General features: G+C 38.8%; 3 protein-coding genes across 18 annotated transcripts in view; 2 read left to right on the top strand and 1 right to left on the bottom strand.

Moving 5' to 3' along the window:
- The window catches only part of gatad2ab (GATA zinc finger domain containing 2Ab), a 34,844-nt gene extending 26,707 nt beyond the window's left edge, over positions 1-8,137 (top strand). For 10 of the 14 annotated variants that reach the window (XM_079592148.1, XM_079592140.1, XM_079592144.1 and 7 more), the window contains 9 exons: positions 1,903-2,032; positions 2,145-2,273; positions 2,383-2,454; positions 2,536-2,646; positions 2,737-2,931; positions 3,988-4,252; positions 4,325-4,752; positions 4,837-5,056; positions 6,223-8,137. In XM_079592148.1, coding sequence (XP_079448274.1) covers positions 1,903-2,032; positions 2,145-2,273; positions 2,383-2,454; positions 2,536-2,646; positions 2,737-2,931; positions 3,988-4,252; positions 4,325-4,752; positions 4,837-5,056; positions 6,223-6,356 — 1,684 coding nt within the window. In that variant the 3' untranslated portion in view covers positions 6,357-8,137. The remainder of the gene's footprint in view (positions 1-1,902; positions 2,033-2,144; positions 2,274-2,382; positions 2,455-2,535; positions 2,647-2,736; positions 2,932-3,987; positions 4,253-4,324; positions 4,753-4,836; positions 5,057-6,222) is intronic. The other 4 variants (XM_079592147.1, XM_079592149.1, XM_079592145.1 and 1 more) reach the window with 1 other exon arrangement.
- A 726-nt stretch (positions 8,138-8,863) lies between these two features.
- tssk6 (testis-specific serine kinase 6) lies at positions 8,864-9,679 on the bottom strand (the record flags this gene model as incomplete). Its single annotated transcript, XM_079593021.1, has 1 exon — positions 8,864-9,679. One exon carries the CDS (start codon positions 9,677-9,679, stop codon positions 8,864-8,866), a length of 816 nt encoding a protein of 271 aa, XP_079449147.1.
- Positions 9,680-10,134: 455 nt separating this feature from the next.
- The window catches only part of yjefn3 (YjeF N-terminal domain containing 3), a 37,325-nt gene continuing 20,360 nt past the window's right edge, over positions 10,135-27,099 (top strand). The window contains exons 1-3 of one of the 3 annotated variants that reach the window (XM_079594033.1): positions 10,135-10,184; positions 10,319-10,562; positions 10,684-10,763. Coding sequence is in view for 1 of the 3 variants with exons in the window: in XM_079594031.1 (XP_079450157.1) it covers positions 11,341-11,399 (59 nt within the window). In the remaining 2 variants the exon portion in view is untranslated. Of the gene's footprint in view, positions 10,185-10,207; positions 10,563-10,683; positions 10,764-11,133; positions 11,400-27,099 lie in introns of those variants that run through there. The other 2 variants (XM_079594032.1, XM_079594031.1) reach the window with 2 other exon arrangements.

Genomic DNA, 27,099 nt, shown 5'->3' with positions numbered 1-27,099 from the left:
ACGCTTCTTCCTCATCACGTCTGCTGCCTGATGAAAAGGGTACAATACTTGTTGCCACACTTGTTGAGAAATGAAAGATACGTCAAAATGTGCAGCTTTTTGTGTGCCGTTACTTTGAGGGAATCTGAAATTCAGCTTAGTGAGCAATAAAATACACATTCATGTAAATACAAGTATGTCTGATTTTACAGTACGCATGAAAAAGTAGGCAAAAGTACCTTGATGACTTGCTACTTCCGGCAAGATTCTGAAGTGTGCATACGATGAACACTTCACTTTCCCAACTTTTTGAGGCAATTGGAATTGCACATTTGAGCTTAGAGGGTGATAAAATGCACCAGAAAGTAAGTACTAAGGAACTTAAACCAAATCTAGGGACCAGAAGGACTTTTTAGTCTTAGACCAGTATGCATCCACTCAGAAAACCCTAGCAACGCCCTAACAACAGCCTAGAACACTATATCATGAAACCATACATTAGCATGCAAACATGTGAGTGTGTGTTTGTGCATGCTATTACTTCAGGAGGCAATTTTATCCTAGCGAGGGATAAAATGCACAAACTAAATTCAGTATAAGGGAACTTCAAGCATATCTAGGGACCAGAATAACTTTGGGGAATAAGCTCTTTAGACCAGTATGCATCCATTCAGAAACCCTAACAAAGGCCTAACGGCAACCTAGAACACCCTAGCATTGTCAGCGGGCAAACATTAACTTGTTGTCTTCAGAAAATGCTACAGTTGCCTCCCAAGAAGCCAGTTTCACTATTGACGAGTGTGTTGTTGCGATATGTTTAGTACTTGACCCTTATCCTATAAGCAGCAGATTTCCTATCAGCGGCCGGAGCAGAAGCATGAACGAGGGTGTCTTTGTTGATATGCGAGCACCCTGTCTGCAGTGAAAGTTGAGGACGGGAGTACACACAATAGCCTGGACGCTAGCCATCCCATCCCCCTCCTCCTCCTCCGTCGTCCCTCAGGAGGGGCCGTAGACCTACTCTGGGTACAGCTCCACTGTCCTTACAAGTCGTCAACGTGACGCCGCTCTCGTATTGCTCCTTATGGCTGATTTGAACAGCTTGTGTTTAATCTAACCGTGAAAATGTTTCATTTTCGTGTTAAGAGGCCTTCTAAAACTTATTGCGCCACTTCCTTGAAGAGAATTTTTTGAAGTGCTTTTTTTTAATACCAAATGTGCAAACGGAGGTCATAGGAGGACCTCTAGTGGGCAGTGCAGGAAATACAGCTTTAGGTGAGGAGCAGTGGGCCATTAGTATATAGTATATACTGCATACTTTGTTTTATAATATGTAAATATATACTATTGTTAATTATCAAACAAGTCAAATTGTAAATGTCAAACAATGCATCAGCATGTTGGCTTCCAGTAGTTATCTCTGAAAATAAATCAATTAAAAATACAATATAATAATAATAACCGTATAATAATAATAATAAATTGATTATAAATGCAAAATATTTCCTTTATTTTGTGTAATAATATTCATTGTTGTTGGGTTTTTTTATGATCTAAAATAAAGAAAATATTTGGAGGAAAGAAATCATAATAATAACAAACATAAAATTATTATAATGATAAATGGATTATAAATGCTAAATATTTTATATAATAATAATAATTGTTGTTATTATTATTATCACATAAAATAAAGAAAATATTTACTGGTAGTAGTAGTTTTGATTACAAAATAATAAAATAAAAGACACTATTTTGCATTTTTAATCCAGCTTAATATTTTTATAAAACTCTTTGGTAGCATGAGCAAATAATGAGTCTAGAAAGTCTATTGCATTGTGGGATGAAGTACTCTGCTCTATGTACTTCACATTCTGAATATTCAGGTATTTAACATCATGTTTTCCCGTCTGTCTCTCTCAGCGACATAAAGAAAGAGCGGCCTTCGACGCCAGATGATGATGTCATTGTTTTGTCAGACAATGAGCCTTCTAGTCCTTGTATGAATGGGGTCAGCTACAGTTTTAAGAAGACAGATACCGAGATGCTAATGGTAAAGTGTCTTTTTGACACGACTTCTCAAGTTTTGCACACAGACTTCATGCTTTAAGCGCCCCCCCCTGTTCACTTGCTAACGTGACTTTCCGTCTCCATGGCACGTGCAGAAAAGCAGCCCGGCAGAGCGGGAGCACATCATAAAGCAGCTGCAAGAAGAACTGCGTCTGCAGGAGGCCAAACTCGTCCTGCTGAAGAAACTGCGGCAGAGTCAGACACAAAAAGACGTTGTGCAAAAGGTAACGGGTTTAAAAGAAACGTAAGATGAACATAACACGACAGCAAACAACGTCTTTCTAGTCAAATCCAGTTGTTTGAGGTATAAAACGGATCTTTTCTGTTTTGCAGTCAACCAATTCTGTGGCTGCTCCTCCACCTCTCGTCAGGGGCAGCAACTCAACCACTAAAGGACCCCTTCAGGTCAGTGCCATTCACAGGACATGTTTTTACGAGTTGAAACGTGAAGAGCTCTTGAGACTTAAAAACGTGGGTTGATTTCAGGTCTCCAACCGAAACTCAGGGACAGTCATTCCTCCTCCTCTGGTTCGAGGTGGAGCGCAGGTCTCCAAGCACGGCTCCGTGGTCATGCCACCCTTAGTCAGAGGCTCACAGGTATGCATAGTTTTTGCTCTCTTTAAAAAAAACAAAAAACAGCTTTAGCTTTGAAATGATTCCCTTTTCTTTGCCGTTTGTGTGTTGTAGCCCATTGCCGTGACCCCGCAGCAGATTGCGACCCTACGGCAGCAGCAGCACCAGCACTCGGGGTCTGGTCCTCCTCCTCTCCTGCTGGGCGCGCGCACCTCTGTACCCAGCGTGCAGGTGCAGGGCCAGAGGATCATTCAGCAGGGCCTGATCCGGGTCGCCAGTGTAGCCGGCACAAACGTCCTGGTCTCACAGGTACCTGTCATTCACTTGCTGTAGAATTACAGTTATTATATATTTATTACAGTAATATTAGTAGGTGCAGTAAACATGTTTATAATGCTAAATGTTTATAAATAATATTATAGTATAGTACATATTTTAATATTTATGTGTTTTATATTATATGGGTGTATTATATTTATAAATATTTGATAGAATATTTTTACAATTAAAGCTACTAATGAGCATATGGATTTAATATTTAGTAATATTTAAGTATAGTATTTATACATTTATTTGAATGATTTTTATACATTTTTAATAATATAGTTTTTTTATTAAACTACTAACTAGAAGCATATAAAATGTATAATATACATTTTTGCTATTATAGTATTAGAACATTACAATGTTTACATTTTATAATTGTATACATTGTTATACATTTTATAACATTATTTTAATTATAATATTAAAAACTAGTAAATATTTGTATGATTTTTGCTATCATATCCCTAAATTAACTTGGTACAGTAGTTGTATTATACATATTCTATTATTATTATATATATATAAACATATTATATAGATGTATTATATTAGTAGTATATAAATATTTTATTGTATGTACACAAAGCTACTATAACTTGGTGTGTGTGTGTGATATGCATATATACAAATGTTTGCTATTATATGCTTAGATATAGTAGCTATATTATACAAATGATATATATATATATATATATTTAAATATAAATGCCATAATAAAAATGTATATACTTCACGAAGTATGCTATGAACAAAAGGTTTAATGAAAGAACAAAAATGCTTGCAATATGAAAGATATTTTGTATATTTCTGTGTACAACATCAAATTTGTCTTTACATTTATGCATTTGGCAGACGCTTTATCCAAAGCGACTTGCATTGCATTATCCTATACATTTATACATTGATATGTGCAATCCCCTGGGATCGAACCCACAATCTTGCGTTGTTAACGCAATGCTCTTACCACTGAGCTACAGAAAGCTCTTGATGAACTGATATTCTAGAAATCATCTCACCGTCATGTTTCCCCATGTCCAGGCTTCTTCAGCCGGTTTGAAGACCTCTCAGTCTGGTCTGGGCAGCAGCACCTCAACCGTCAACTCCAACGACTCTCCCGCCAGCCGGCAGGCCGCCGCCAAACTTGCGTTAAGGAAACAGCTGGAGAAAACCCTCCTTGAGATCCCACCACCTAAACCCCCAGCACCAGAGCTCAATTTCCTGCCGTCGGCAGCCAATAATGAGTTCATCTACCTGGTTGGGCTGGAGATGGTGGTGCAGAACCTGCTAGACACACTGGCTAAAAGTGGGTACAGCCTAGAAAAGCACACGCATGAGCTGTGAAACTATACCATGCTAATGGCACTTTTCTTTCCAGGTAAGCAGCCGCAGACTGAATCTGCATCAACCCCGGCACCCAAGGAGCCTTTCAAGTGTTCCCAGTGCCAGACAGACTTCACCTCTCGCTGGAGGCAGGAGAAAAGCAACGGCTCCATCCTGTGTGAGCATTGCATGAGCTCCAACCAGAAGAAGGTGCTGAAGGCCGAGCACACCAGCCGCCTGAAGGCCGCGTTCGTCAAAGCCCTGCAGCAGGAGCAGGAGATCGAGCAGCGCATCCTGCAGCAGGCCGCCTCCTCGCCCGTCTCCAAGACCACCACCACCTCATCTTCGTCCTCATCCTCGCCGGGGATTAAATCCGAACACGTGCTGGTGTCTCCGCAGTACAAGCAGGTGCGCACATCGCTGGCCCAGCAGACCAACAGAGGGACGTCGGTCGGTCGCTACCACACCATCACCACTAAGCAGGTAATGGATTCTCCTGGCTCAGCTGGTGTGTGTCCATAACATAGTTTTTTTTTTTCAGATTTTTAACGTTTATTTCCCCCTCAGACTCCAGCCCAGCTGTCCCGCAGCATACAGCAGGCAGTGAGCGCGGGCGCACGCGGGGTGAGCCACAGCTTCTCCACGTCCTCTCAGCTCCAGAACGCCGTCACGGCCGCCCAGCTGGTCAGCAGGCCAGGTAAGCATGCCGTGAGGGCGGGGGAAAAGGGCTCCAGCAGCAGCAACCCCAACACCAATACCTGGAGGAAACAGAACAGCGGCACCACAGGTAGATGATGCCTACTTAAAAAAAAAAGTGTCTGCCCCTTCCTGTCTCCTCTTTTCCTGTATCCTTTTCCTGTATCTGCGCACCTTTATTGGTGTACAGTAGCTGATTGATACTGCAAAGGGCAAAACACAAAAATCCAGTATATTTAATTTTATATATACAACATTTAAAGTGGATCAAAACCTTCCATCAAAGTTATACATGAATTTTGAACAATACCCTTTCTTGTCTTGTCTTACTTTTAATAAGTAAATGCCTCTTTTTATCACTTTTTTTATTGTATTTTAAAACATTTTGGTATGTACAAAATTGACAATTTTAATTGTCAACTCTGTTACCATCATAACTATTAATTATTACAGTTCTGTATTTGATTATTCAAAAACAATCATGTCATGACAACCTTTCAACTCTGCATGGACAACTAAACATCTTTTTATCACTAACTGCAACCCTGTTACCATCGTAGTTATCAGTTCTTAAAAATCTGTGATTTTCAATTAATCAAAAACCATCATATGACATCATCCTTTCATTTGGTACTTTTTGATTATTCAAAAATTGTTTGTCATCTTTTTTAACTATGGACAAGTAAATGTCTCTTCCCTTTTTTAACCACTTTATCTTTATTTATCTTTATCTTTTTTACATTATTAAATGTGTCAGAAGTGGACAATCTTAAAATGTCAACCCTGTTACCATCACAACTGTCGATTTATCAAAATCCAGTATTCAATTCATCAAACTCATATGGCATCTTCCTTTCCTCTTTTTGTGGATGCATACATTTTTCCTTTCTGTACATTTTCTTGCATTATTAGGTATGTTAAACTGAAAATCTTAAATTCCTCAACCCTGTTATCATGAATTTTGCATAGTAAACAATTCATCATTAAAAAAAGGGGTATTTTAAAAAAATATCAGCAGTTGTTTTTCTAATACACAACTTGTAGTGTGACCTTTAGCATAGGGCAAGTAATTGCTAGGTAAATATCAAACTGTCAACACTGTTACCTCACAACCCTGTTTTGAAAGGCAAAGCTAGCTTGCAGTGCAGTCATTAACTGTCTTCAAACAGTATTTGTTCAAAAAAATCTTGTAGACATGCATTTGGTCATCCTTTCGAAATGAATGATCATTGACCACTTCACATTCTCCCCCGACAGGTGTCACCATGGCTTATGTCAACCCCAGTCTGTCCGTGCACAGGACGACGTCTCCGGGGGACCGTCAGCGAGAGTACCTCTTGGACATGATCCCTTCCCGCTCCATTTCCCAAACGGCAAACACATGGAAGTAGTTCCTGGAGTAAATCACCCTAAATTTTCACACAATTATAGTCCTGTCTTGGTGGACATCTGGTCGGTTATCAGTATCAGACAACCAACCCTTAAGCAATAATAAAATAAAAAAATATTATATTTTCTCTCTATTTCTCCTGTGTTCCGAGACCCTTAGTTGTACAGTCTAAGGTAAGACCCCATAGGCCAACAAGTGTCCTAGAGAAGAACTGTACCGGGATCAGAGATCAAGGAGACACAAGGACCTTTTCTACAGGCCTTTGTATCCATCTACTGAATTTCTCCATTATCCAATGGGCTTTAGTGATATAATACACATCCATGGTGGTGATATCACCCACAACTCTCAATTTACGGCCCTCCAGGTGGAGAAATTCCTCCATTATGTGAAACTAAAGCCTCCGTTCAGCATTTTCAGAGACTCATGGACATACTTACCCACAGGAAGTGGAGGACACAGGACCGGAGATCCTGCGTGACGCCACGGATTGATCTTTTTGTGGACCATCTACATGCTATCCAATCACTTCAGCTACGATTTCTGCCCCACAGCGTCTCATGAACCGATATGAAAGTGTATGTTTGTGTATTTGATGTCAATGCATTGCTTTTTTGTTTGTTTTTGTTTTTAGCTTCACTGTGGACTCATTCCACCCTTTTCAAAATGGCCTTTTTTAAAGGCTACAAGTTTAAGGAATTGTTATACTGTTGAGGTGGTTATACATCTGCTGGTGTAGTGTGTGTGTGTGTGTGTTTTTAAATACTTTGGGTTGTTTCTTTTTTTTCTTTGTAAGCTTCTAAAAGACATTTAACCAAGAGTTGTGCATCAGGGATGGTTACAGAGATGGACGTAACTAACAAAAAGCAGCAGCCACAACAGGACTACTACTACTAGACCTTCATGTTTGTGCGATTTGTTTATCAGATGAGTCTGACGGTAGCTCATTTTTATTTTTCTTACAGGAACAATTGATATATTACGTTACACTTTGTTACCGTTGTGATGTGCTCCCCCTTAGGCTTTCATGTAACGGCATCTAGGTAATATTTGGATGTTGTGTTATTTATAAATGTCACTTTAGATGAAGGAAATCCTGTTAGCTCCTTCCCAAATAGCTTCAAAGGGTTGTGAATTTAAGATTGGACTGTATTTAGGGTGTATAAATGCAATTATTATTATTTTTTTGTCTAAAGCACAATTCGTTTTGTTCCCGTCTACCATTTTAGATCCTGTTGGAAGTTGTACCGCTTAAGTCACGGCTTTATCTTTCCTTAAAGGAAATGTTTGGGTTGAAAGCATTTCTGCTTATTGAATGTAGTAGCACACAATCTTAGCTAAATGAAACGGAGTCCTACCTGTCAGGTGGTGGTCATGTTATTTTTACCATCTCTTATTTTCCTTTCATCCGATTTGGTTCGCTAGCAGTACGCTCCTGTATTTTAGCAGTTATGTATATTATATACTACAGCTCGGGTCCTTAGTCATCGCAGTACAACAAACACATCAAGCAAGGTCTGCTTCAGTCGATTCATCTTTTTCTTTTCTCGGAATGATCTCGAATGCCTGTGTAGTGTTTCGGACACAAAAGCGGACTGTTGTTCTGACTACTGCCTGCTGCTGACAACTAACACCATTCCATTTCCCCCGGGATGCTGCCTTCGTGTAGCATCTCTTTTATGAATTGTTAAAAGAAAAAACACACAAAAAAACTTTTTTTTTTTCATCTGTTTCTGCTCTATCAGCTAATAATTATAATAAAAACTAATTTTAACCAGTTTCTTCTGTTGTGTGGGTGTATTTTGAGTGTGTGTTTTTTTAAATGGAATCTAATTTGAATTAATTTAATGAACTTTCGAGTGTTTGAGGGGCAATGTGAAAGCTTTTAGTCAGGGTGGACAACGTAGGTAATTTGATATGAATGAAAGGGCTATGAGGGATATAGATGTAAGTTTCAAAGGAATAAAATAAAAATTGCAATTATTTACTCATGTTGTCCCAAACTGATTGCTGTTATGTTCAAATAGAATGGAAAAGTAGAATTTTTAAATAAATTGGAATAGCTCTAACCATACAAAATCGTAGTGACCAATTGACATTTTTTTAGCATTTCAATTTTTGTATGAATGTAACTTTATATATACAATTAAATGGAATAAAATTGCATGTATGAATAAATAGTGTAAAATAAGTTTCGGCAATTTCGTGTAATGTCAATTGTGATCATTAAATTGTATTATATTGTAATTTGGCCCCCTTGCTCTCTAGATATCAATCTTCATGAGCCATTAAAAGACACGCTTTGGTCACACACTTACCTTTCCTAACCATTTAGGTTTCTCCATTGCTTGAGGATATTCAGCCTCAGACTGTTCTCCCAAAGCAATAAAACTGATCATTTTCCTCAATATGATTGATGTCCATGATATTCAGAGATTATGACACTCTCATCTAAACACTCTGACTGTTTTTCTGTAATGCACACATTGTTTTATTAGCTGTTGTTCTTCAGCCTTGTCCCATCTGCAGCCACAGATGTTCTGCCACCTGTTGAATGGTTGGACGTGTGGAAGGGTTAAACTGGAGCAGAGTACGGATGAAGACCCGACATGGTTCCCCAACAGCAGCGTCATCCGGAAAACCCAGAGTCCTCTTCTGAAGACGGTGAAGTCTTCTCACATTGGTGTCATCGAACGGCATCTTTCCAGTCACCATGATGTATAGAATCACCCCGAGGCTCCATACGTCATACTTCTTTGGGTCATACGGCGTTCCCATGATGACTTCCGGTGGAGTGTAGGCTGCAGAGCCGCAGAAGGTGTGACTGAGCTCTGATGGGTCTTGAATGCTGCGGGCGAAACCAAAGTCTGTAATCTTTACTTGTTCTTCGGCTGTCAACAGTATGTTTTCGCATTTGAGGTCCCGATGGACGACGTCCATCTGGTGGAGGTAGTTGACAGCACTGACCATCTGAGAGAACAAGGTTTTGCTTTGGTCTTCTGGGATGTAATTCACTTCATGTATCTTCTGAAGGAGATCTTTTGCAGCAGCTTCCATCACGATACAGAGTCTCTTGCCGGCCACCTCGATGAATTCGTGCATTAGGACAATGTGGTCGTGCTTCACTTGTCTTAAAACCGCCAGTTCCCTTGGGAGAAACTTTCGGACGAAATCCTCGGGGGCCTTTACGCGGTCCACGATTTTGATGGCCACGTTACAGTGGTGCTTCTGAGAGGTGGCAAGCTTGACTTGGGAAAAACTGCCTTCACCAATCGAGGAGATGAACTTGTAGCCCATGCCTTTCAAAATGTTTTTTATAGACATGGTTGTATATCTCACAGGAGTTTAGACACCTTGGATTGAGTGTGGATCACGTTCTTCACCTTTGCTGCAGTGTCTTTTAACAGGCATTGGCATTTGAATAGCATTCTATTCTGTGATGTCATAATGGAACACCACATGGTGTCTAAGAACAACTGGTGGACTGGACAAGCATGCTGATAAGAAACAGTCATTTAGCCCACTGATTTTTTTTATCTTTACTCAGTTGAATCCCAATTAATGTCTGATATAGTTTTCTATTTGCTTAATTTTTTGTTAAGCTTCACTGACAGTAGAGAACTCCATGATCATTAAAAAAAATTTTTTTTTAAAGAAATTGTCCGTTGTTGACTGTTGTCAAAATTGCCCAAAGTCATAAAAACAGGAACATTTGAATCGTTTTGGTTTGTTCTGACCTGCCCTGCCCCAGTCAAAAATAAAAAAATAGAAACTTCACCCCAACCAATTATGGATGGCAGTGTCTGACTTTCTGACAAAAAAAATAAAGGTAACAACTTTATATCTCTGACTTAATGTCTCATATTTGCCATTTTCTTCTCGTCATCTATTAATATCTCACAATGTGACTTAGCCTATTTTAAACATTAATTCACAATGACGTTTTTATTTTTCACTATTGAGGCGGGAAACAGGCTTCCGCACACAATGGACTCCTCGCGCTAGGAAAGGTTGATTCAATTCCAGCTACAACCATAATTTTAAAGATGTGCCGCGACCAGCGTTGAATATTCGAGATACCAACATGTCTTGGAAACAGTTTGTTTCACGGAAACGTCCATAATCCACTAACCAAAAATGGAGTTTGTTCAGCCTCAATGTATTATTTCGACGCCCTACTTAAAAGCTTACATCAGGTTTATGGCCGGTGAGTGATGAAATTTGTCATTAAGTTGATTCTAAATGTACATTTTGCTTACACATTCGTCTCATTAGTTTGATTAACTCGAACTCAATTTACTATGTTTATTTCCCCATTCTTTTAATAGGAACTTATGCCTGCAATGACACGATACGACCTCTAAACGGCAGTGTGGCGCTAACACTGTAGCCATCTCCATTAATCCAGGTTTGTAACCGTTAATTATAACACATATTATTTAAAACATTATATACAGCTCATGTTAAATGTAAATGAACCAACTAATACATATTTACAATTAGATTTAGTACTTTAAAATGCAACATTGTTTTGTTTATATGTTAGTAGCATCACAATTTATATGAATTAGTTTAATATTGTTCTCTAAAATCATTCTAAATGGTAAAACCTTGAATATGAATACTTCAATGCATGAATATATGCATGACCAGTAGTATTTCATAGATGATGTGCCAAAACAGCACAGTGTTTGAACTGAAATAGACATATTAACACTCCCGGACTGAGGATGCTGCTACATCTAAAAGGGATGTGGTTTATGCTTGACTGAGCTCTCCAGCATCAGGGGTGCTCAGCCAATCAGACGGCACTCCCGGTGTCTCCCTGCCTCTTAATTGGCTGACACTTCCAGCAAGAGTAGCTGATCTACGCATGGAGCCTGGGTTTATCAGGCAGCAGACAGAAGCAGGGCACACAGTCAGAAAAAGAGAGAGCAATAACGGGGTGATTGTTGCCAGAGATAAGTGCTACTGAATCAATCAAGATGAACCACAGCTCCAACGAGAAAGACCCTGAGACCATAGAGCCACTGCGTTATCTCAGGTATGCTGTATTTTTTTTGGTATTAAGCATCACAATGTGACCAAATTAGACATACTGATCCTTTTAAGGCAGATTTGTGTTTAAATGCATCACAATGGGGAGCCTGTTAAGAGTGAGTAGCCTAATATTTGCACCATGTTTTCAGTCTGACTTTTAGGTAAATGTGATTTGTGACACAGAAGGATGGCTGTAATATCCCCCACTGTCTAAAGAAAATGCATCTAACTTAATTTCCTCCCAGCTTTCCTGTTTACAAAAATAAGGCACACTGATTATGATCAACGTGCTTTAATAACCTGGAAACGTGGCTTGTAGGCAAACAGGTGGAAGGAACAACGCACTTCGGCTCTCCCTACTGCAGTTTGTTGGTGATTTAGGCATGTCGGGAAAGGTGATGTGACATTTTAGCTGCTGGACGTTGTGATGGCAACATCATGGCCAACGATTTGCTCTTCAAACAAGCAGGGGGTCGCCTGTTTCCTGATCTGAGTGAAATATGGCATGTGTCAGAGAGCTTTCTAAAGCATTATCAGTATATAAAAGTGTCGAATTCAGTCTAACATCTGACAAATTGCCTCATATTCGTGTGAGATTTAGACTTAGCAGATGCTACTGAGTGTAACCGGAGAATATCTTTAAAAAAAAGACACATAAGTGACAGAGAACAAATGGTGTTTTGATCAGAAGCCTGAGCGGCACAAGGTTTGTTTTCCATACTGGGCTTTCCTGGCAAGAGAGGCCCTTGAAGCTCTTCACACCAGCCCACGACGTTTAAATACGCTGGTCGGCAAGAGACGAGGCAAATTATACACTTTAAGGGAGGATGGAATAATAGGATTTAAGGATTTGAGGTTTAACGGCGTGAATTCTGGGGAGATTAATGTTCCTCCTGTAACTTAAAACCCTCATAGCGTGTTAGTTTTGCGGGGTAACCACGCAGTGTGAACGCAAACAATTGGCTTTTCTATTGTTATTATTATTATTATTATTAAATAAAATCAAAACAGATTGATTTGTGGATTCACAATGTGTATCCTGGGATTAATGTGTGTTAATGGCCCCTGCGTCCTTTTATTGATGTCAGGTATTGACGCCGAAACCAAGACGAACAACATTGGGTCACAAAAAGTTGGATGTTTGAGTCGTTTTGCTAGTTAGCATGGCCTGTACAGGATCTTCATTGATGGCCATTTAAATCTAGCGATGTATTGAAATATTTTTGCTGGCTACTTACAGTATCCACGTTAATAGTTTAACGCGGAAGTAAGCCATTTTCTTGTGAATGACTTCTGATTCATTAGCCGCTATAGGTAAATAATATTAACAAAGTGAAGTAAACCGTAAAACTACAAACTAGTGCGTTTATGATCATGTTAATAAATTAAAATAATAATTAAAAAATACCAGCTTATGACATCAAGCAGCATAATGTGCTGTTTTTGTACAGCGTATATTACGCATTTTCAAGTTACAAGTGGCCACGCCTACTTTTACGTAAAAAAAGCTGGAATAATCGCTTCTATTTTGTTTTATTAAAGTAGATAATGTTTTTTGTTGGACTCTTAAGTGTAAATATTGTTTTTTTTTCTGTCTGCATCATTTGATATCACAGCCCAAGATAGTTGCTATCAAGTGCTAGCATGCATGCTTTTTGTGTGTGATTCGACCAATCAGTGCTGTCTTGGCATCATTTCCTGTTTCAGAATGATTTGTCATGGTATTGATGCTGCACTCACACCATGTCGTAATTACCGTAAATAAAGCCCTGTATGCTTTCCAATCGCTCTCGCGGTACCGTTGGATACAGGTGGCACAGCGGCCATGTGGTACAAGTCTAGCTCTCAGAAAATTACGAGTTTACACGTTGTAATTATAAGTTCTACAAGCACGTGAAGGCTTTTTACAGTTCAGAGTCGTTACAGTAATTACAACATGGCATGAACACACCTTTACAGCTCAGATGATTGCCTCAAAAAACATGGCACATTTCAAGCCTCCTACTTTTGAGATGAAATGCTAACGGCTAGTTTTCCTCACATATGTTGAACTTTAGTCTTTATTCAGGATTGTACACCTTTTCGAGCCAACGGTTGCATCACATGAAGAAAAAGGTTTTTGTAACTGGATTGGAGTTAACATGTGGATCTTCTATCTGATTGGGTGTCCACCCTGTTGTTCTCCACAGCTTTGAGCAGCTCTGTTTCTTTTTTGCCGAGCACTGTTTTTTTTTTATAGGCTTAGACTCTAAATGCAATAACGGAGCAGCCTGCATGATTTGTAGTTTGTTAAACTGGCAATGTAATACTTGCCAATGTAATTCTTCTAATGGAGGCCCCCATTAAAGTTAGATTATGGCGAGGCGAGGTCTCGATTTACTCAGTTTGTCAAGAGTGAAACAGAGGTGTGTGCACTTTTACTAGATATTCTGAGTCCTCCTGTATTGATGTCTAATAAGCCACTGATTTACAAGATCATGGAGCTGGTCCACAGTCATTGTTCTCAGCTGGTCAAGAAGAATACTGTCACACACCATCTGTCTCTTCAGCTTTGATGCCAGAAATGGTTTGATGCGCCATCAATCCAGATCTATCAAACATGGTCCAGCTAGACTCAAACTCTTGAGCCCACATGAGCACCCTTTTTTTGTGTAACCTACCACTGGGCTATGGCTCTGACCAGAGAATTTTTTAAGAGCCCAAATTCCTCTTAAATTGGCTAAGGGAATAATAAAATTGAAACTAAGGCTGATTGAGGCTACACTTCTTTACAAACAAAATGATATGACAGAACTATGATAGTATGAGTAGTATGATAGTATGCTATTTCAAATTCAAACAATTTAGGTGTGTTCAACTTTTATGTAGCACTTTGATGCAGTGCATGTCTTTTATCAGCGACAGCTTATTTGTTATTGGCCAGATTTTTGCTGACAACTATGACGTTTCATTCATGTTTATTCAGACACCTTCAGTTCTGTTATCTGTCACAAATCTGTTTTTATAAAAATCTCTTTTTGTGTAATCTTAATGTTTCTCTCATTTAAATTCATATAAAAGTCATTTAAGAAAAAAATACTTATTTAAAATCGATTAAAATTATATATGCTTATATCATTCTTCTTGTATAGGCATATAAGACACCGCATTAAGCAGCATATACCTTTGATAAAATATTCGAAAATATTCGCTATTCGATAAAAGTGTTTCTGGTTGTGAAATTCAAATGTCTGTAAATATTACATCTAATCCACTTCTTTTTTAATATAGATTTTTTTTGTGACGTTTTTGCCTTTATAGGACAGTAAGCGAAGTGGGAGAGAGAAAGGTACGCGAGCCGGGATTCGAACTCAGTTCGCCCGAAGCGCAACGGCTCTACATGTCAGCACGCTGCCCATGAGGCTATCGGCACCGACTCTAATCCACTTCTTGAGCAAAAAATAAATAAAGCGAACACCGTGCAAGTGTACACCGTGCACGGCAAGTGTCAAAACAGAAAATGTGCCACTTGGTGGTTTCAGGGGTGGCAGAGTTTGTTTGTCATAGCCAATCTCAACAAACGTTTTGACGTTTTTTATTTCTGCTGGGTTGCACCAGGTAGCCCTGCCCACCCTGAAATACTGCTCCTCGGGTGCTTCTCAATTCTTATTTGTGCATCCTCGTTTCCTTTCCTTGCTTTCTTTCTTCATGTCTCAGCTCCTCTATCCTCGCTCATGACTCGTCAGGAAGCTTCCTCGCTCCTTGCCTCCTCGCGGTGCAATTAAGACAATTGAGATGGCCTTCGAGATGGCTTTCGAGATGGCTTAGTTCGATTGGTCTCCGGGTCATGAGCTGGAAGACGGAGGAGCAAGGAAACCAGGAAGCATCAATATGAGTATTGAGAAGCACCCCTCGCACCTCACGCTATCGGAAATTTCCTACTTCCCTCTTCTGAAGTTGTGATTACAAGCTCGTCGGATTCAAGTTCTTTGTTGTTGGAAAGAACTGTAAGCATGGAGGACACCAAGTTTATTCTTGCCTACTTATCGGAACAATCGTATTAAAAATGATATTTAGCATTTTTAATATCATGATATTTAGCGTCCCGTTCATTGACAACCATATAAACATACACGCTATCTAGATCTGCCGATTCTGTAATTTCGGTAAAATACATGCTATTTTTTAAGCTTTTCTATGCTGCTTTACGGGTGAAAGCGCAAATGGAGATAACTGTTTTGATTGGCGTTTTTGTGCTGGATTGTGTCACATCAAGCCATATTTTTGTGCTTGTCACGAGAATGGCGTCAAGCTTGGTTAGTTCGCACCCTGAGGGCTTGGCGACGTCAGCCGAAAAGGATATCCATTTCAAAATGGAGCAAGTTACATTTTATAAAAGAATACGAAAACAAATGGGTTTTAAAGGGCTTATGAACTGAGAAATAACATTTTCCTTGAGCTTTTGACATATAAGAGGTCATCATACTATAAGAATATCCTGTAAGTTTCAGAACTGAAAACTTCCTTGTTAGTCCAATAAAAGCTTTTATTGACACCAGGCACAGCAAATTACGGGTTTTTCAAAGTGGGGATCTACGACATCAAAGACCGCCTCCGCAGAAGAAGATCAACGCCTACTTCAACAGCCTGTTTAGCCCTGCCCACCAATTTGCGCATTACACGAAACTCATTATAATATACAAAAATGTTATCCAATCATAGCGTTTCCTTCTAAGTCTTCAATGCGGCCTGCCCATAAAAACCGAGCATTTCAGGAGCTAGGCTCAAAACCAGGGTAGAAAATAGCCTATTACTTATTCATTTTGATGTTTTTGAATGTAAAAAACAAGCGATTGTCAAAAGTTGACCTCAGACAACAATATATATTTAAAAAAAAGCCAGTTCATGACGCCTTTAATGGAATAATGTGCTCCATGAATCGTTCACAATAACACCAGACCTATTATGAAAGTAAATACAGTCAATTTTGATTTGAAGGTGACTATAATTAAAGATAAAATTATTCACAATTGCTAATATCTATGAGAACAGAGTGAAATAGAGCCATTTTTTTATTACGACACTAAAAGGACAGAATGGAAGATAAAGTGCTTCTTTTCTCTTTTGGGAGCAGGATTTTAATGTTCGTTTTATTTTAACCACTTTTTCTTATTCATCCGAGAGCTTGCCCACCAAAGTCAGCTCATATCCTCATTTATTGAGCCATAAAGAGGGGAGATTAAAGTTTATATCACAGGCAAAATAACTGTCTACAGTAAAACACCACCACTTCAGTTCAATATTGACTCTCTGCTTTCATTTTTAGTTTGGTAAATCAAATCTATATTGTAGATAGTTTATCATATGCTTATCAAGTCCAAATCTCTCCATATCACACCATTTTAGTGATTACAGAGGTTGACTTTTCTCAAATGTCTATTCTTCAGTCAAGGGGTTGAAGGAGATTGACAGTATTTATTTTTCTCCCTTTGATGTGTATAATGAGTGTCATCACTGCTTGTGGTTGGGGCTGTGAATCTGTTGGATAAGATTGACAGTGCTTCGTTTTTCTCCTCCTGATGTGTTTAATGAGTGTCTTCACTGCCAAGCTGCTGCGTAATGAAGTGCCTCTATTTCTGATAGACTAGGTGATATGAAGGAGATGGGGGAGGTGGGATTGTTTATAAGAAAGCACCTTCCTCCATGCAGGCGCAGTGTCCTCAAGAAAACTGAGAAATCAAACTTGATTGACATTCCCTTGAGTAATTGTCCTCCATTTTTGTATTTTTTCTCTGATTCACACGTCTATTGTTTATTTAGCAAGCCAAGTTACAAATGAAAAGAATAATTTTTGCTTCATAAAATATTTAAAGGTCTGCCCTAGAATGCCCTACATTTCATTGATCTAATTGAATTTCATGTTTTACTCAGAAATACGTCAGATTAGGGAAGCAAAACGCGTTAAGAAAGAAATTTTGTGTAGAGCCTTTTCCTTTGTTCCCCCTCCCCTAAAAACTCGCCCACATTCCAGCATGGTGGAATATGAGTACTAGGAGGGGGGTACAGGTAATTTTAAGACTCGAGAGGCTATCATGCTAGAACAAAAAAGCATCAGGTATGTGATGTATAATCAGTTTGGCTTAGACGCATGTAGTGGGGAACTATCAACTGTTAAAAGTGTCAATAGCTGTTTTCACGAGCACATGGTACAATTTCCATTAGCAGAGAACAGCTGCGAGTCAGAGACTGATATATGGCCAAGTCACCATAGAAACAGTGGGACTGCACTATGAAGTCCACACACATTTGACAGCATGGCAGTTTCTATGAGAATGAGGAATGAAAAAGGACCAGTTTACCGTCACAAACTGAGGGAAATGTGAATATTCGCTTGAACTTTATCAATTATATTTTGTAATTTTGTCAGACAGAACGATGTCCCGCAGCCTTGTCCAGATTAAACATCCGGAATGTTCTGCTCCAGCTCAAGTTCTTTGTAAATTTTGACGGATGTGGATGGCCAACATTTCAGCAGTTTTCCGCTGCCATGCCTGTCTTAAATTGTCCCTTTTTGTTTTGCCAGAGACAGCATAATTGGGTTCACCGTCTCGCTCGGTTGGGCTTATTACAAAGCCATTATGGTCTGGCAAAAGCTGACAGTGTAGAAACCAGGAGTTTGGCCCATGTCTCTCTTTGCTCCGCGAATATACTTGGTTTATAGATCTCAAATGTAGTTTGTGTTGTAATGCTTAGTCTACATGTATTACTTTAATTTAATAAATATATAGCTGTGGGTCATTCTTGGGAGAAGGTGCTCGTTTTATTTTAGGAAATTTCAGTATTTTGAGGATGATGTTGTTGATGATGATGAGGCTGTGACTTTCAGCGTTTACTTGGGTGGTTTAACGCAAGCAGAGGGAATGAGGATCAGCCCCTCCAAATCCAAGGCCATGGTTCTCAGCCGGAAAGCAGTGGGTTGCCCGTAGGGAGGGAGTTGCTTCTTCTAGTAGAAGAGTTTAAATACCTCGGCGTCTTGTTCACAAGTGAGGGTAGTTCGGATCATGAGATCGACAGGATCAGTGTAGCGGCAGCAGTAATGCTAAAAAGTAAATGGTAGTGCCGTCATGAGAGCTAAGGCTGGCAACACACTTGAAGATTTTAAGCCCAATTTTGCGGGGGGTGGCCCGATTCAAGGCTTCTCGCAACCAACTTTTTGTCTAAGAAATCCTCAATTGTGTGGTGTCATTATGATTATTTTACTGCTCCCGATTGCTTTGGAGCCTGCACGATTCCAAATCGTAAATATAAAAGATATTTGCTATTTACGACTCTTGATCGGGCTGCCTCTGGCGTGATACCTGTGATAGCCAGTGAGATTGAGCTAGCTTCACCAATCGGATGTTGCCTGCTTCCGCTGAAACTTGGCAGCCACAAATATGCCACGAAAGTATTGCGCATTGAGAAAGAAGATCACCCAGATTCGTTTTTTTTTTACCTGTAAAACAAAACCCACGCCAAGAGAACCAGTTGATGACATTGAACGTCCTCCATTTGTTTTTCTTCTCAAGTCACGTTTGATCTCGCGAGTCTCCGTGAGATCTCGTCTCACTGTGGAAATGGTACTACAATCGACAGTTGTGTGACAGTTGCTACTCGGTCCGGACTAATCTTCTGTGTGTATTTGAAGGATTATAATGCTAAAAATAGGTTGAATGTTTGTGGTCTCCCACAGTTTTAAAATCAGGTAAGATTTGAAAATTGTCTAGTGTATCCCAGGCCTAAGCCTGAAGGTGAAGCTTTCGAATTTACCAGTCGATCTATGTTCCAACCCTCACCTATCGTAAGAATGAGATAGTGGGTACAAGGGGCCGAAATTAGTTTTCTTAGCAGGGACCCTGACCCTGAGAGACTGGGTGTGAAGCTCGGACATCCGGGAGAGACTTGGAGTAGAGCCTCTGCTCCTCCGCATTGAAAGGAGCCAGTTGAGATGTGGCCATCTGCTCAGGATACCTCCTGTACGCCTCCCGGTGGATGTTTTCCGGGCATGTCCAACTGGGAAGAGACCCCGGGGCAAACCCAGAACACGCTGGAGGGATTATATCTATATAAGGACATATGGGCGTCCTTCCGGATTAGCGATGGATGGATGGATAATCAATTTGTAGGCTGTTTATTTTCTCAAAAGTATAAACACTGTGGTGTTTGTTTGAACATCCTGACGAGCCTGACATAGGAACATTGGAAATACTCAAACAATGCCTTTTGTCTTTATAACTTGCTGTCAAATAATTTTTTTAACCATAACATCAACAGTCAACACCCATTATTTAACTAGTTTTGCAAAACTAATAATTTTTTCTGAAGAAAGATCAACACCTAACTAACCCTTGAATGAATTCCTACTTGATGATAGGGAAGTGCAAGGTATAATAGTGTTGTTTGTTTTAATTGTTATGAATTCTATGATTTATAATTGAATAAAAATGTATCAAAAATATATTAATAAACCTTAGTCAATATGTTCAAATAAACAAAAATGATATGCTCCCAACGCTTCGCCCACGGGGCATACCAGTACTGTTTTCAGAACCGAAAGTTATGAATTTTGCTTGGTTCCAACAAAGTCGGTTCCCAACCCTACATTAGCAACTTTTCCACCATCAGGCCAAACCATTCTCATTGCTTAACTGTTCCATTCCATGTCGATCCAGCCCAACCTAGTTTAATTTTCCATTGTAGGGCTGATAAGAGCTCTTTGGAATGTAATACATTTGTTGCCTTGATAAAGCAAAGGCTTACAGACAGTATGAGATGTAAATAGTGACCGCGTTATTGAGGATGATCTGATATTTCTATTATTAACTTGAGCTTACTTCACTCAAATAGTGCGCCTGGCCAGATACAGAGAAACTGGTAGCCAGGCAACAGACAAGTGACCAATCCTGAGTGTCGACGTCACTACACGCATTCTACCATCACAGAGAATTCCAAACCGAGAATGGTTTGTAATCTTGAGATGCCGGACCAAGCTCAAGTGGAACTGGAACCGCTCCCTACCGTTCTTGGAACCAGTCGGCCTGACAGTGGAAAAGCGACTACTGGTGTTACTTCAGAGAAATCAAAATACTTGTTGCCATTTTTTTGGCATATTTTAAGTAATCCCTTCCATCTCTTTATCTCCGATACTTCTGCATTTTTGACCATTTTGAACAGACCACCATTCCCATTATGAATTTGAGTATATGGACAAATTATGCTGTATTTACCATTGAAAACAGCTGAAAAGATGGAAGTGCTGTTGGGTTAACACATGTCTTGTTGTTATAGTAGGCCTAAGTGTTTGTTTTTTTGTAATGACAGAACAAAAAGGCTCTTAGAGGAGAAATCACTGACCTTTACCAGGCGTTTAAATCTCATCAACTGCATTTTTTATGTGAATCAGCCCAAAGGCAGCTTGCTGTCTTGTGATCTGACTGACCGTGTCCAAGGGTGAGAGGGGACTTGCTCTCGAGGCCGCTAGCGGTCTCTGTTGATTAGCGCTCTTGCTAATCACAGTCAACAATCAACATGTGGTGGCCCTCGGCAGCCCTGGTGTTGGGAAGAATATATTTACATGACCCTGCTGGAGGTCTTGAAGCAGATGTCATTTATCTGTTCATCGCTACTGACTGGAGCAGCATCACTCAGAAGCATTTAACGTCACATTTTGGTTGTAGTAAGCCACACTTAAAAGTAAGACGGAAAAATGTATACAATCGAGTAGAGGTGTTGTGGAGGTAGCCTCAAAGCGTTAATATAACAGTTTTACTACAAAAACCAGATTGAACTGCAGCTACGTACTGAGAAAAAATACATTCAGTCTAATTTTCAACATTTTTGTAATGTTTTTTATTTGTATTTTGTAATGACAAGCTTTTCACAAAGCGTTTTTAAAACATAGTTGTACTAGCTGGGCATGCTGTCAGCAACTTGCAAGACCAGAGCTGCAAAGGTGTCTACCATATATAAAAATATCCATTTCTGTTTAATTACAACATTTTTGGTAGCGGAATCTTGGCAGCTGGCTTGCTTATGCTTCCCGCACAACACATTTTCCATGATGAGTCTCCTCAGTGATGTTCCAGCAATGGGAAAAAAAGACAGGGATTTGCCAGCCCCGGGCAGCCATTTTTAACTCATCTCTGTGTGTAAAAAAAATAAAATAAATCCAGGTTTAGGCAATAATAGACTCATGTTCTTGTGTGAGCCAGTAGCTATACATCCTGTTTTCTCTTTATTAGAGCCCTCTGAAAAAAACAGCAATAAACAAGGTTGGCAGCAGCCCATTAGTATCTCATAAAAGTGACAAAATGTCTCACTACGTGACCTTTGGGATATTACACTTTAGTTATGCTAGAATGAACAAATTGAGATACTTTAATGCTTATTGCTTGGCACAGTTTTTTGAGACACCAAAGTATTTGAAAACAAAATCATTGAGAACATCATCTTTCCATGAAGTACATATTTTGGTTTGTACTTTAGTGTTTGGGCTTTATTTGAAAGGAAAGCACAAAGTAAATTTGACATTTCTGTAATAATGTTATCAAGGGCACCTGAAAGAAAAAATAGCATTCTCTTTCTTTCTTTTATTCATTCCTTGTCAGTCTACTGATAACATCACTCCTCGGATTTAGTCATATCCTTTCTATTCTGCCTGGGAGATTTAGCTTTACTGTTCGTATGGATTTGATTTTCTTGCCAATTATGCGTGTCTTTTTCCTTCTTGGTTAGAGGTGTCTTTTTTTATCCTTTTTTCTTTTCTTTTTTCCTTACCGCAACATTTTGCAAAGTGTTTAGCTGCAGGTTTTGGTATGCTTCAAGTGAAAAAACTCATGTAATTGTAGGTGCTATTCTTAAATATCCAAACTCTCTGTATTAATCTGTCAACTTTTGATCAGACTTAATTCAAGATATTAGTGGTTAGCGGTGTTATTTTAGTATTATTTATAGCTTTTATTCATATATTTTCAGTTTCCATTTTAATTTTAGTTTTAGCAATTGCCATTTTTATCATTTTTTTTGTCATTTCTATTTATCTTTAATTTATGATTTATTTCAGTGATTTAGTTTTAGTTATTTCAGTACTTCAACTTTAACTTTTTCATCTAATATTTATATTTTATTCTATCTTTATTTCAAAAGAAGGTTTTAGCTTATTGGCTTTATTATCAGGTATTGCCTATTTTGAAAATGTTACACATTAACGTGAAACGTAATAGTCAGCACTGCATAATTTTTATTATTGTAAAATAGAATTTTAAATGTATTGTATTATTATCATTATATTAGATGTTTTTATTCCAGAATGCTTCTGTCCCCCGTCTCCATCTTTTGATAGCCAGATTTGTGAGTATACATGCTCAGGTTAACCGACTGCTTAGTGTTATTATATTCAAGTGAACTATTTTTCATAGTTACGGAAGTGCTTTGTCCATTTAAAATGGCATAATTTATTCAATCTCATATTGACTTCAACTGAATGTCCTTCCTTGAATGGGCTTCTAGTTCCAGCGCTGTTTTAATCTCCATTAAAGATGTCTATAAAAGTTATGAATTGGACTCCGGGCACACGATGCAATCAGATGATGGAATATGAATGCAAGCTTGTTTTCCTTTGAGATGCTCTCAACAGGGGAACACCAGAATGCCAGAGATGAGGAACAAAGCTTTTATTCAGCACGGCTTGATAGCATACTTGTTTCCTGTATGAAAGACTTCTGAATAGGTAAACAAGCTATGAAACCGTCTAAACCAAGATGTTTTTATCGCGTTTATCTTAATAGAAATTCGAATTGCGAACATCTGAGCACACATTCTCCATGTGCCAGATGGCTGTGTCAACATAACAAAGCTGGAGTATTATATTGACAGTTGTCAACATGACTTATTTTCAGGATAAATTGTGATTCTCGGTTGAGCCAGATGAGGACATGGACCCCTGCCTAAATGCTCTGGCATAGTCTCAATGTAGTTTATGGGCGTCCTGAGCAAGAGAGCGCTGAGCTGGATGAACAGGATGAGGAGAGAACAATGATAGGTCAGTAGAGAGAGAATCTCAGAGGATGCACTCTCATTGGCTCGTGTTGACAGGTCAGGACTGGAGCAACGCTATTGGTCAGGATGATTGAACAAATTGTTGATCCTTACTTGAGTGAAGAACATTTTCACAGATTAAGAGACACTTTGTCAAAAACACGCGGTCAGTTTATTAACAAGTGTACCCAATAAAACATTTAAATAAATAGAAAAAAAACATGTCCAGGTCCTATTTCTCCCCAAAATCAAAAGGATTTTTTTTTTATGGTAACACTTTATTTGAATATGTCCTTGTTACACATGACATGTCACATGTATTTACTTAAGTAATAACTATAAATTAGGCATAGTTACATGCAACTTATACCCTAAATCAAACCCCAATCTACCCTAACCCTTTAGTAAGTCAGTACATGTTAATTACTATTACTCAGTACTTAAATGTATAATTACTGTAACACGGACACATTAAAATAAAGTATAACCAATATTAAGAATTTATATTTTGCTCAAATAAAGGCTGTTTTAGAGCCATTTAAGTTTAGTCAATTTAGCATTTTATTACTGTATAATAGAAAAAAAATAACTAATGCAAAAATATATTAGATTTTAGATAAATTGTTTTAAATATTTCTGTATTATAGTAGTATTTATTGTGCTGTGCTTATGCAAATTTTATGATTGAAATAAAAAAACGAATTCTCATTATTGTCATGCAAATAATATATTATATAAATTATTTTAAATAAATTGTTTTAAATGTTTCTTTATTATGGTAGAATATATTGTATTACCTATATTTAATGTTTGAATTTTTTTAAATTCTATTTTACAGTAAATCAATACTGTATTACATTAATAATTCATGTAGCCTACAGTATCGTTTTCTCAAGAAAAAAATCTCAACTAATGCTTTAACTATACAGTAAGTCAGCTAGTACATAATTCTACTATAATATTGAATGTTAAAATAAACTGATTTGTATAGGCCTACAAACAATTAAATCACACACAAGGAAGTTTTTTATAATAATAAAGTAATACTAACTTAATAATTACACTTCAATTCTTTCTACTTCAATTCGTTTTTCACTGTCATAAAAACTTGACTGTTTTATTCAAGCATACATACAATATTGAATATATAATGAATATGTAACATTTTATAGGTGTTTTGAAGTTGAAGAACTTGAAAGAACGTGATGCTGCAAAAGACGGTCAAACACGTCCGTCTACTGCACATTTGCATGCAGTAGAATACAAAAATCCCGTTTGAAACGGCTTTAACGCTAGCTGTGAGCGTGCACCATTTAGCTCTGTCATGTTTATATTTGCACCGAAACAGTGGTATGTCACTTCTTTCAACCTGTCGATGTCCGCTCTGGGCTGCCTGAGCCCCGATATCGCTTCCGTCATGGAGAGCAAATAAGACGACAGAGGCAGCGCAATCTGCAAAATGTTGGTGCAAACATAATGGCCAATATATCGCGTCACCAAAAATCATCTAGGTCATGTTCATATATCGTGCAATACATACAAAACATTGTTTACAAGCTGTTTTATTGACGTCCTTCCGTGCTTCAAACACTGATTGAGCGATTACACAAGACATGATATGAATTTCTTTACGCAAAATCATTTCTTATTCTTTTCTTTTGGATTTTGTGGTGAAATGTGAGATGGACATGTTTTTGTGACATTCATATGTATCGTGACATGACTACTTTTTAGATCTTTGGAAGTTTTACATTGTAACGACACTTGTTGTTTGAGCAAGCCCGGAGAAAGAGCATATTAGTATCACTACATAAATAGCACTGCAATGGCAGATTGGGGTCAGTTATAATGCATTGCCTTACCTAGCTTGTCATGTATCTGAGTTTTCCTTGAGGAAACACTTGAGGTCTGTGCGGAAATGCAGAAGCTGCTCCTGCTGTCCTTTATTTATCTTATATAGTCCATTCACAGCTCTGTGTTCCAGTTCATTTTTCTGTGAAATAATAATCATCCCCCGAGAATATGAAAGGCAGCATGCTAATGAAAATATATTGCATAATTCTTTAGGACGAATTTGTGCTGCTTCCTGCCCTGGAACTATTCTAAGCAATGTAATCTAACACTCTTTCATGACAAAGTACTAACTTCTACGAGATTGCGAAAATCACATGATGTCATCATCATGCAACTTGCTTTCTACGAAACAAATCCCAAAATTTTTTGGATTGGATAAAGTTTGGGTGGTTCATTATAGTCGTACATGTTTTTTCTCCGTACAATTTCTTACCATTTCGCCATATCGTACGAATTACTTGTAGCGCATGCTCATCACTTCATGCATATTCACGCAACTTCGCTTCTTATCGCTCTCATGCTTCGAACACCGAAAGCAGTGAAGCGTGAAATGTAATTCATATTCAAAGCATATTCTTCATTAGATGCCAAAAGGTAACACTTTAACCCTGAAATTGTCCTGACCCCACCATTAATTCATGTATAATGACCCATCATACATCCTGGATTATTCCAGATGGCAGTCAGAGTTGTTTTATCACCCCTAATTAAGCCTGTTAAATTACACTTGAATGCTTATAGAAAATAACCACAGGGCATTTTATTAAACCATATCTATGGCCAATCCCAGCTGTTACTAACGCTTGAATATTCACTTTCTTCATTTGCCTGGTTTGCTGTCAAACCCCGGTTTTAATTGGGCCTGAAGGACTGTACCTGCGCTATTTCCAGTCTCTTTTTCTTATCTACATCCTTCAACCTGTCTGCTGGCATCGTCGGTTCGGTGACCTGACTTGCTCTGTTACCATGGTTTCCTCCACTTGCACAGTCTCCTGTGGTCCTCTCGATATATATCTAGCTGGGCACAGTTACTTGAGAAACTGCCAACTGGCACAGGCCATAATTACATAAGCACATGACCATCGAAAAAGTTCCACTTTGATGTAATGCTGTTGAAGGGAACGAATGGATTCAAGCCCTAAATTGTGGTTGCTAATTACATTTCGTGGTTTCTCCATCTTTGGCAAACCAAACTGCTGCTCAGTGTTTCAGTGTCTGGTCTACTTGAACTAAACGGCCTGTGTTAAAAAGTTACATCCCTCGATGGAGCATTCATTATCATGCAAGATCGTATTTTACAGCGGGTGGACGTGACCGCAGGGTCTTTGAGTCGAGCCTCCAAATGAAGATCTCCTGTAATCGCTCCCTTGGTGCTAAATGCAGTTCATCAAAATCAAGCCTCCGTGTCACCAAAAACGCTTCCATGGAGACGGGCAGCCGGCCCAGAGCTGACTAGCCGCGGAACAGGCCCGTTCCTGAAGAGGTTCATGCGCTGCATGCTCTCCGCCAGATTCCCAGAGCTCCAAAAATGGAACAGTTGATGTATTATTGTCATTTTGGAGGGGAAGTTGAGCCGCCTCAGCAATGGGTTTTAAAATCGAGTTAACAAGCCCATCTGAAGTGTTGTGCAGATGAGTTTATTGGTCAGCGATAAGACTTCAGACGATGCCCATGACCCGTTTATCGATTTTTCTCAGAGTAATGGTCGAAACATGATCCATTAGAGGCATTAGAGTAGCTCCTTGTTTTCATGCCTTCAGAAAAAAAAAAGATTTAAGCACCGATGTAGCCGGCTG

This window comes from Phoxinus phoxinus (genome assembly GCF_949152265.1).
Source record: "Phoxinus phoxinus genome assembly, chromosome: 20".
Taxonomy (NCBI): domain Eukaryota; kingdom Metazoa; phylum Chordata; class Actinopteri; order Cypriniformes; family Leuciscidae; genus Phoxinus; species Phoxinus phoxinus.
This window is presented reverse-complemented; position numbering and strand designations above follow the sequence as displayed.